Here is an 11699-nt window from a genome sequence, read left to right on the forward strand (position 1 = left end):
CCCTTCACGAAAACTTGCATGTCCTCAGGCTCACACCCTCCAGGGCACCTCCTTCCTCCCCGGAGCACCCGAGAGCCCTCTCTTGATTGCACATACTCCCTTGGGGAAATCCGGACCTCTTCAGGAGCTTCAGTTAACATCTCAACACTCGATCACTTCCAGTGCACCTCTGATGCCCGGCTGACCACTCGGATGGCCTTCCTCGAGCCCCTCACACTTAACAAGACCCACACTAAACTCATCATCTCTCCCCCAAGCCTGAGCCCCTCCAGCACTTGTCATCTTAGTGAGTCAGCAAGCCAAATATCTGGGGTCAGCCTGGAGCCCTCCCTCTGTCTCCCACACTCCACAGTCCATCAATCACCAAGCACACAGTCCCAAAATCTGGGTGTAGCACTCCAGTCCACTGTCATCTCTTGATGGAAGCACCCAGCAGCCTCCCTAAGGACCTTCAGGGGATCAAATCAGAAACCCAAACATGCCTCACTGGCCACTTCCTGCTAAGCCCTGCACCTTGCTGGCTCTCCCGCTCACTCAAAAGGCTCCAGCCAGGCTAAATTTCTTTCAGTTCCTAATCACACCATTCTTTAACTGGCCTCCAGGCCTTTGCACATCCTGATCCCTTTGCCAGATACAAGCCTTCCTCACTGTTCCCCCACCTGGCTAACTCCTCCCTACCCTTCAAGTCTCAGCTTAGTCATGTTTCCTCCAGGAATCCTTCTCTGACCCCTAGAAACCTGGGCGGTTGCCTCCCCTGAACAGCCTCTGTATATCTCCTGCCACTGTATTAATATTGTTTCTTTCCATGCCCATCTCTCTCCCAGACTGTTGATTCCTGTTGGGCAGGGACCTCCCCTTGTCATTCCTCCATTAAGTTCCCTGTACCCAGCACATAGGAGGTGCTCAGGAAATATTTTTGACTTAAGAAATGATAAGACTGCTGGAAAGACTGACCCTGCCATCACTCAGTCATCAGATATTTACTGAGCACCAATGGTGTACTGGGCATCATAACCCACTGGGAACAGGACCTGTCAAGCTCTTTGCCCTCAAGGAGCTCTGAGTTCAGTGAGCGAGACAGACTGTAAGTAAGCACCGAAAAACAACTCCAAAATGCATGAAGCAGAGCAGACAGAGTTAAAGGGAGCAATGGACAATTCAGCAAACATAGCTTCAATACCCACTCTCAGTAATGGATAGACAACAAGACAGAAAATCAGCAAGAGTGCAGAAGACTCAAATGGCACTGTCAATCAACCTGACCTAAGTGACATCTACAGAACAGCCACCCAGCTAGAGCAGAAAACACACTCTTTAAGTACATGGAACATTCCCCAGGATATATTAGATGCCAGGCCACAAACGAGTCTCAATAAATGTAACAGGATTGAAACTATACAAAGTACATTCTCTGACCACAATGCCATTAGAAATCAGCTGCAGAAGGAAATTCGAAAACTGCACTGATATTTGCAAATTAAACAGCATAATTTTAAATAACTCATGAGTCAAAGAGGAAATCACAAGAAAATAAGAAAGTATTTGGAACTGAATGAAAATGAAAGCACAACGTAAGGAAACAAATACATAAATTTAAGAATTTTAGACTGTGAAAGATGCAATGAAGAAAATAAAATGAAGGACGAGACAATACTGAAGACGTAGTATGGTTGCAGATCTTCCCCACTCCCTGCATCCACATTCTTGCCACGGCCTCGTCATGGGAGAGAGCATATCCCTAACCCTTGCTTTTGGGTCTGGCTATGGCACTTGCTTTGGCCAATAGGATGTGACCAGAGAAGTTGTGAGCTTGAATCTTAAAAACCCTCTAGTGTTTCTACTTGCTCTTTTTGCCATCACCATGAGAAGAGCCTCCCTTGAGTACCTTCTGCCCCTTCAGCTTGGACCCCAGAATGGACACACAAAAAGCACAGTGACTGAGCTGAACCTAGCTTTGACCAATTGACTTCCAGTTGACAGCTTCCCTTGCAACTAGGAGTGCCCAATGAGATGGAGGAAGAAGTTGTCAAGCGAAACTTTCAGAAATTCTTTTTTCAAGTGAACTAACTCAGCTGGGAGAATAAGCTTTTGATTTTTTCTCCTCTCTCCTTTCTCCCTGGGACATGGACACGATGGCTAGAGCTGCAGAAGCCAGCCTGTATTCATGAGGAACCTCGGAAATGGATGCAGTAGATAAATGGAACATTGGTCCCTGAGACCTTGTCGAGCTGCCAAGTTCGACCTGGATCTCCTACTTCTGGACTTATTCCATATGAAAGAATCACCTCTAAATTACTTAAGCCATCATAATTGGGTTTTATTACTAGCAGTCAAACATAATTTTTAACTTACACAGAATTATTAGGAAAGGCTTCTGTAGGAGACTGCATTATTCAGAAATGGTCATAACAATATCTCTTATCTCACGTGGTCTTATTAAAATGTGAGTTTGATACCCCTCCCATTGAATGGTGGAGATTATATCCCCTCCTCTTGAACTTGGGTGGACCTTTGTGACTGTCTTGACTAATGGGAGCATGGTGGAAGTGGTGCTACGTGACTTCCAAGGCTAGATCATAAAAATGCCACGCACTTCCTCCTGGCTCTCTCTTGGGACACTCACTCTTGGAACCAAGCCACTATGCTGTGAGGAAGCCCAAACCTGCCCATGCAGAGACCACATGGAGAAGCCACAAGTAAGTGTTCTGGCCAGCAGCCCAGCTGAGATCCCAGACAATAGCCAACACCAACTAGCAGCCATGTGAGTAAAGGCACCTTGGGGTGAGTCCACCCCTTGGCCATCAAGTCACTTCTAATCTTTAAGTTTTCTCCAGACATCATGCAGCAGAGACATGCTTCCTCACATTGCCCTGTCTGAACTCCTGGCTCAGAAAATCTGTGAGCATAATAAAATGGTTGTTTTATGCCACTAAGTTTGGGGGACACCACTTCTTTGAGGAGTTGACACTTGAACCGAGACCAGAATAAGGAGGAGGAATTGGCTATGGGAAGATCAGGGGTAGGAAATGCCAGTAGAGGGAAAGCAAGTGCAAAAGCCGCATGATGTGACTGCATTTGTAGTACTTGAAGAACAGCAAGAAGGCCAGTGTGACTGGAACAAATGATGAAAAAAATGGTAGAGGGTAATGCTGCAGAGGCAGACGAGGACAGAATCATGTAGGGCCTCTTAGTTGTGGGAACTTCTCCTGGGGCATCAGATGGTGACAACTGCCAGTCATTTCTCCCAGCTGGCACACTGGCTTCTGAATAGGCTTTTAACACCTTGGCCCAAAGGAGGGATCCATGGTAGGATTTTTTTTTTCAGATGAGAAAACAGAGGATTAAAAGTACCCAGGGGCCATATCTGTTCAAAATCTCCAACAACTCACTATATACAAGAAAAAGCATAGGCCCCTTAGCCTGGTATTTTGGACCCATCACTTGACCCCTGATTCTACCTCCAACCTGCCTTTCCAAACTTATCCATGTTCTAACAATATGTGGCAATGTACTATCCTCCAGACATATCATGTACCTTCAGGCCTGTGAGCATTTCCATGCTGACCACCTGCCTGACATGCCCCCTTCCAGTACTACCCTGGCCTGGTGGGCTCCTTCGAAGTCCATCTCAGTGGCACCTCATCTACCAACCTTCCCTGATACCCCAAAGGGAAATGTCTCTCCCTCCCTCATTCTCCTATAGACTTTGCACAAAACTACAGATGTGCAAATTATACTTATCACAGAGTAACATAATGGTCTGTTCACTTATCTAGTTCTCCTCCCCACCTTTACTATTTGGCCCCACAAAAAAGACAGACCTACTCAAAGGCAGGTTCTGGGCCTTTTTGTTCTTTGGGACTTCAAGGCCTATCTCAGTGCCTATGGCACTGTAAACATCCTATGATGTTCCACCCAGAAGAAATGAGTGAGTTAGTTGGATGGATAGATGGATGATGGACAGATGGGGAGTTGAATGACTAGACAGATGAATGGATGGGTGGATGGATAGATGGGTAGACATATGAATAGTGGATGAATGGGGGTGGTGAATGGGTGCATGGATGTGTCGTTAGATGCATGGATAGGTCAAAGAACAGATGAGTGGGTGAAAGGCTGTCTAGATGAGTGGATGAGAGATTGACTGTATAGACAAATGAGCAGGTAGATGAATGTGTTTCTGACTGGGTTCTTGGAAGGATGAAATGAGTCTTTCAACCACAAACTTTTTCTGTAAGAGGACAGATAAATATTTTAGGCTTTGTGGACCACATATGGTCTCAGTCATTTCTTCTTTTTTTCCACAAATGCTTAAAACACATAAAATAGTCTTAGTTAATAAGCCATTATTAGGCCATCTGTCCCGGGGACCTGAGTGCCCCTGCTCACACGGCAAACAGGATCTTGGCCATTAGAATTTAATTTTGGATGACCAGAATTTTTAGTAATCCTGAGTTAGCTCTATTTACCATTTGATGAGCACAGAGTTGAATCCCAAACACCGAAGACCAGGAGCCATCCCCAAACCCTTTTCAATAACAGCATAATGGAGTCAAAGACTTTTCTTGATGGGGAGGTTCAGAATGCACAGTCGGCCCCTCCCATTGGGCAGCCTTGGGATTTCAACAACATCAAATTTCTAAGGAGAAACTGAGAGAGAATCTGACAATTTAGTAAACAGTGATAGATCGGGGTTGGGGAGTGGTGGAGAATAGCCCAAAATCCATGAGTCTCCTTTTGACTAGTGTCCCTGGCTAGGGCTTGGAGTCACGTTGTGGCATTTCTGCCATTTCTATCCCCATAAGTACTGACGTCATAAATGTAGCTCCAGACGACAATTTCCCGCAACTAGCTTATGAGTTGTGATTTTTATGGGCTCTTTTTTTTTTTTCTCTTCAGGATATTATTATGGATTACCAGCAGCTTCAGCATCTTTCCAACTGGCAGGAAGCAGTGCAAACACAGATGGAAGTTTCTCAGTTAAAACCTTCTTAACAAAGTCATAAAACAAAAAAGCCCAGCCCCTCTCTGTCATGCCGCCAGCTCAGAAACAAGTGAGAGAAAAGAGAAAAAGGGGAGAGTGATTCTTCCTACTCTTGCTAAATAGATTTTTTAGTTGTAATGGGGGGGGGGTATGTTTTATACCTGAAGGCTTTTGGGTTTAATAATGCACAAATGGCTCTCTTCCTGAAGGCAAAAATGAGGGCTGGGAGCATAGACCAGACGAATGCTCTGTTCTCCCGGGGACCTGAGTGCTCCTCCTCACATGGCAATGTGACACCAGGGTGATGACACTGACAGAGACCTCAGCTGGATCTCGGCAAGAGACCTGGCTTGGTGCCAGGTGCTTTGCTGCCTCCAGAGAAGTCCCTGGCCCGAGGAACTCCAAAGGCAGTTGGGAACACAGGATTAATACATGACAGTGCACTGGGAGTCAGGAGAATGGGTGTCCTGGCTCATTCACTCTGTGATACTACCTGAGTTACTCCTTCTGGGCCTCCTTATCACCACTGACAAAATGTCCAGGGTGGACATCCCAGCTCGGATGTTCTTGGAAAGACATGGCGAACAATACAAAGCAGTGTAAAATCAGATGCTAAACTACAAGGAGACGGCCAAAGGCTTAGAATTCTCAGAGCAGCGAGGAGCCATTACAAGGGCCTTGGGAGCCGAGCCCGCCACGCCCCCTCACTTCTCATGGTTTTGCTGTACCTTACTCCCTCATCCCTCACGGCACCTCCTCAGAGAAGCCTGCCCCAGGTTGTCAGTCACTCCCCCTGTGCTCTAAACAATTTATTCACTAATTTGTCTTCTTTGGCCATGTTGCTCCTGCAGAAGAACCCAGTCTGATCTGTCTTTCCATTCCCCAGCTGTCACACAGCAAGTGTTCAAACAATGTCTGAACTGAATCAAACTGACTGCAAAGGGAGACTTTCCAGGCAGTCTTGTGAGTTGTGAAGGGGGACAGTTTCTGATATCCAGGCATTCCCCAGTCTCGCCTCCTTTCTTCTGAAAGTCAAGAGGATTCCCTCACCACTGCTTCAGGAACTATTGCCCCAATTCTGGATTAACTGAGAAAGCTTTGTGATACCCCAATTGCTCTGTCACTGTGCAAACACATCACCTTTTCCATACAGACCTAAACATATAATGCATGCACGTGCGCACACGCACACACAAACACATAAGCGTACATACACATACGTAGGCATGCACCCATACACATGCATCTTGTACACACAGCAATGACCCAGAAATACAACTGTCCTCCTTCTACCATCCTCAACAAGAGGGCTGAGGAAACCGTGGACAACCCTCAGCACACGACCCATGCAGCACCCTCACCCCCACAGCCAAGGGAGAGAGGCATGCCCACAGAAAGCACAGTGCTATCCGCTCCTGAAGCACATGAATCAGGAGACAGACTTCCCTGAAAAGCCCCAGAGAACACTTGCCTGCTGCCAACCCTCTGTTCATGGAAATCACCTCTGTCCCCTCATTGCTTTTCTGCCTCTTATATCACAGGCTTGTAAAAGGGCAATTAGTTTGGGGAAATTAGAATGATTAACTCACCAGATGTAAGTGCTGAAGCATCTCCACGTATCTGTAGAAGGAAAGGGGTTGAGTTTGCATTAATTGACATCCTTTATAAGGCAGGAAGGGGCGATGCTCTGTTAACAAGCTCAAGGCCACAGGCAGCTGTCTGGGGACTCACGCTTTCTCTGAAGACAGCAGTTCCTGTGCAATGACATGGGCTCTGGACTGTCCTTCAACCTGCAGGAGGAAACAGAGCCATCAGGAGGGGCAGCACCAATGGGGGCAGCAGAGGGAGACCCCAGCTCCACAGGCATCAGGTTCACAGAAGAACCTCCACAGAAGACATTCCACGAACTTCTCAGGCCATTCCCTGGCGCTCGCTACCTGAATGATCTTCAACCTTACTGCGCCTCGGTTTCCTCATTTGTAAACGTGGATACTAAAAGCATCGAACTCAGAAGGCTGTTGAACTAATGCTTAGTATAGTGCTTGCCATGTAGTCAGTGCTCAATAAGTGGCTGCTGTGACTGCGCGACCTTTGCTTCCACCATAGCCCCAGTGATCTCGAACCATCTGTAGTGCTCTGTGCGTGTGGAGCTAGCTCTCTCCTACCTCTTGCTTGTTGTCCCCTGTGTCCTCTTCCCCTTCTCTGACGGGTTAACTCCCAGTTATCCTTTAAGACTTAGCCATAGTATCTATCACTTTCCCCAAGGAGTGTTTCCTGATCCCCAAGCAGAACCTGCTGGGTTAGGTATCCTTTCTGGGTGACCCGTCTCAGGGCTCCTCCGGAGGGCGGGGACCATCAAGTTCACCACTGTATGACCAGTGTATGGTATACAGTAGATTCCCTTTTGTTGACTGAAAGAAAGAATGAATGAGTAAGCGAATCATTCCACTTTGAAAACACGAATGCTCTTGGCTGACCTTAGAAGGTGAGCCATGTAACCTATCTGAGCCCCAATTTCTGCACCTGTAACATTTGGGAATAATTGCGATTATGTTTATAGACAGGAAGGATGGGCGGGGGCTGAGGCAGACGCCTGGGCCTTCTGCCACAAGCTCCCCCGCCCCGTGGCCCCAAACCTGCAGGATTCCAGACACAGCTGGTGGCAGGGATCCAGAAGAGGCAGCCTGAGAGAGCAGGTGGTGGATGCTGGGCATGTGCAGGCATGGCTGGGAGCAGGGCCCACGGTGGAGCAGAGGGCACTCAGCGAGAATGCCTGGCTTCTGGTTCTAGCCCTACCACTGACTGCCTCCCGGTGCAGCCCTGCACAAGTCACTTTCTGAGATCGGGCTCAGGTTTCCCACGTGCGGACAAAGTGATCTTTAAATTCACTTCTTGTGTGTTACTAAACTTAGGGAGTCACCAGTCAAGTGAATGATCTACTCTAGCGACTGGAAATTCACTACAGGCTGAGGGAGCAACTGTAGTGTGGCAGTTACGAGTATGGACTCCAGAACTAGGCAGTCGGGCTCAAATCCTGCCTCTGCCTCGTTTACTAGTTGAGCAAGTCACTTTCTAATCTGTAAATGGGTACAACAGTATAATGGTATCTAACACACATGCACATTGTAAGGATTAAATGAGTATTGGTATAAACATATATATATGTATATAGACATTTACAGATCTATAAATCCACATATAGATATAAATCTATATATAAGTATCTATCTAGAAATCTCTATATATCTATCTATCTCACACTTGGAACAGTGCCTGCCACACAGGAAGCACTATAGAAGTAACAGCTGTCACTACCCTTGTTATTTTTGTTATTGAGGTGGTGCCAGGAACAGAACCAAGTACCCAGGGATGGAAGAAGGAAAATAATTTACATGGTCAAGTTACAGAGGCCTCAATTGCACAATAAAGGCTGAGCCGCTCCTCTGACAGTAGCAGCTTAGGCAGTGGAAAGAAAGCAAACGGGCTCTGGAACCAAGCACATCCAAATCCAAATCCAAATCCTGGCCCAGTGGTAACTGTACGATGTCTGGCAAACCATTACCTCTGAGCCTCAGTTTTTTCATCTGAAATATGGTGGAGAATAAATTACACGCTGGTCTTTTTGACGATGCGCTCCTGGCTCACAGCCTTTACTCTCTCTGTTCCCTAAGCTCATGACGTTCTTCCTCATTCTTACTTTCTGACTTTAGAATGTCTCTGCTCAAAAGTTACATCTCATCTGGCCATCCATAATCACCTGACCTAAAGAATACCCCAGACTCACTCTTTAACCGCAGGGTTTCTCAACCTTGGCATTACTGACATTTTAGGCCAGACAGCTTTTGATGCAGGTGCTGTCCTATGTATTACAACACTATTAACCGCATCCACAGCTTCTGCTATTGCCGTGGATGGCAGCAGCAGGCCACACTTTTTAGTTGCGACAACTAAAAATGTCTCTAGATATTACTCTGGGGGCAAAATCTCACATCCGGCTGAGAACAACCGTGCTAACCCTTTATCTTGCTTGTCTTTTCTCTACAGCAGTCACACTACCTAATATTGTCCTTACACACAGGAGATGTTCAATAAAAGTTTGAACAAACAGATGAAATGGGATGCAGTGCCTGGCACATAGTTAGTGCTCAATAAAGCGTTCTCTCCCTAGCTGGTCCATTTCTAATAGTTTCTTGGCTAAGAAGCACAGTGTTTTCTGGAGACTTCTGTCCCTCTGAGGCCACCTTACTAGTGCAGACCTTGGGCCCATGGTTAGTCTCTCTCTTGCATCTCACTGCAGCCTCTGTGGTGGGTGGGCTGTTACAGCATTCACAGAGCAGGAGGGAAAACTGTGAGGCCTGCGGAGGCCTCCAGCCTCACCTGGCCTCCCGCCTTCCCACTGGCGCCAAATTGTGACTCAATGTCTGCCTTCTGCATCTGCAGGTCTAGCGTGGGGCTCTGTGGACAAGAACAGCTCACTCCTCCCAAAGCAGGGGCTCCTTGAGAGTCCCACATGTGAAACGGCTTCATAAACAAAATCTTCCCAATGGAAAATGTATTCTGCCAGGATAGGCCTCAACAGCTAAGAAGACTCTGTGGTCAAGCTTCCATAGAGAATTACTCTGTAGAGAAAGGACAGGAGTCAGGAGATCTGAAGCTCAGCTTCTTCTCCTATAAAACGAGTACAAGAGTCGAGATGACCTTCATTCCTCCATGGGCCTGTGATTCAATTCTGATTTCTCATCTGGTATGATGCTACAAAGGCCTGATTCAAATCCTCAGCTCCACCCCTACTTGTACCTATACCCTTGGACAAGTTATTTATCTTTTCTGAGCCCCATTTGTAAAACATGGATGATTATGATAATAATAATACTTACTTAATAATTAAATAGCTAGCATTTATTGAACACTTATTATGGCTTATGTATGACTTTAAGCTTTTTACATGTATTATCTCACTGAATCTTCCCCAAAATCTATGAGGTAGGTACTTATTATTTCCATTCTACACATGAGGAAACTGAAGCACAAATAAGTCCTACCCTTTACCCAAAGTCACTGCTGTTAAGTGGCAGAGCCAAGATTCGAACCCGGGCAGTGTGGGTCTTAGCAGCACACCTGGCACATAGTAAATACTCAGTAAATAGCATCTCTGCCAATTAAGGGTGGTAGGTTTTTCAAACTGGGAAGCACCTATTCTTTACCTGCATTGCAAAGCCAGCAGCAAGAGTGCAGCACTCCAAGAGAGGCCTGGGCTAGTCCTCTGGTCTCAGCTCTTCTGATTCTGACCCTCTGAGTAGTGACTACTGTGGTACATAAGAAAGAACTATGCCGGAAGTCGGGACACCTGGATCCACTTCCCAGCCAGGCCACGAGTGGCTATGTGACCAAAGACAAGCCCTTCTCAGGTGCCTCAGTTTCCTCAACTGGAAGCTGGGGTCAATATTCGCACCCTGCAAGGATGAGATGATGAGATGATGGATGGGAGTGGTCGTGTCCCACCCAAAATGGTAATCGTCATTCCCATTGTTACAATCTTGAAGCTGTGGGACAGACTTCTGGTGGGGTCGGGGCACGGGCCACTCTGCACGTCCCTTCCAGCCCCCTCCTACCAGACGGGCAGACTCTGGGTGGGACGCACCAGCGGGCCTGCTTTACTGACATTGCTGATGATGGATGTGTCTTCACTAGCCAGACAAGAGGGAGGCCTGGCAGGTCATGTGCCCGAGGCTCTCCTCAGAAGCTGCTTATGGGCGTTGTCCAACCGGGCTATTTAATATAGATGTTTGTTTAACCAGGAAATGAACTCCAAGGTTGACGGCAGTGTCCAGGGACAGACTTCTGGGAACAGGGTTCCTCCCAGGAGTGTGGGGGCTGGGGCGCCAGGGGCTATTGCTTTTCTCAGTCTGTGGCTGTGGGTGTTACATCAGGTGGCTGCTGGCCCTTCGGCCTGAGGCCGAAGCAGCTTATCACCTCTGTTCTCCAGGGCTACCCAGTCTTACACTTCCTCCCCAGGCTCCAAGCAAACTAGCCAGGTCAATTCTGGCTATTCTGGGACCAGGTCACATTGGGAGGGACAGTCCTCCTTTCCCTAAAGGTTAAACAGTGGGTCAGAGAAATAGTTGGGAGTCCCGGTTCCCTACCTCCACGCCTCAGTTTGTCCAGCTTATAAAATGGGGGTACTTAGCCTTCTTCTAGAACAGCAGTTCCCCAAGCGTGGTCCCGGACCTCTGGAGTTCCACCTCCCTTTTCCAACTATATATCTGTGTGAGCCTAGATTTCCATGGAAGTCGACTGAAACAACAGTTCCAACAGTCTGAGTGCAGGAGCAGCTAGGAGAATCTAGCTGTCTTCGATTAAGCCAGACATTAACAATATTTGCAAAAATGCAAACTCAATGTTACTCTTATTTGAAAACGTAATTACTTTTCATTAAAAATTCTATTTGTGTTAACATGTAATGGGTTTATTATTGTCATTTGAAAGTGAATTAGATGTTTCAAAATTTCTCAGTATGACTTTCTCATGTGATAAACAATGATAGCTATAACTTAGAAAACAAAAACTCTTTGGGGTCCTCAATCATTTGCAAGATGGCAGATGTGTCTGAGACCAAAAGGTTTTGAGAGCTGCTGGTTTTGAGGCTGTCGCAAAGATCATATAGAATGATGGATGGAAAAGCTCTATTTTCAGTGAACGGCGATGGAGGAGTGAG

The 11699-nt window shown here is 46.8% G+C and overlaps 1 protein-coding gene across 2 annotated transcripts in view; it reads right to left on the bottom strand.

Moving 5' to 3' along the window:
* FGD5 (FYVE, RhoGEF and PH domain containing 5) overlaps nucleotides 1–11699 on the bottom strand; it is a 107128-nt gene that overhangs the window by 43711 nt on the left and 51718 nt on the right. For both annotated transcript variants that reach the window (XM_011357417.2, XM_023529077.1), the window contains exons 3-4: nucleotides 6716–6774; nucleotides 6574–6604 (exon numbers count right to left, since the gene is read on the bottom strand). In XM_011357417.2, the coding sequence (XP_011355719.1) occupies nucleotides 6574–6604; nucleotides 6716–6774 (90 nt within the window). The remainder of the gene's footprint in view (nucleotides 1–6573; nucleotides 6605–6715; nucleotides 6775–11699) is intronic.

This window comes from Pteropus vampyrus, unplaced genomic scaffold (assembly GCF_000151845.1).
Source record: "Pteropus vampyrus isolate Shadow unplaced genomic scaffold, Pvam_2.0 Scaffold35, whole genome shotgun sequence".
In the NCBI taxonomy this organism is placed as follows: domain Eukaryota; kingdom Metazoa; phylum Chordata; class Mammalia; order Chiroptera; family Pteropodidae; genus Pteropus; species Pteropus vampyrus.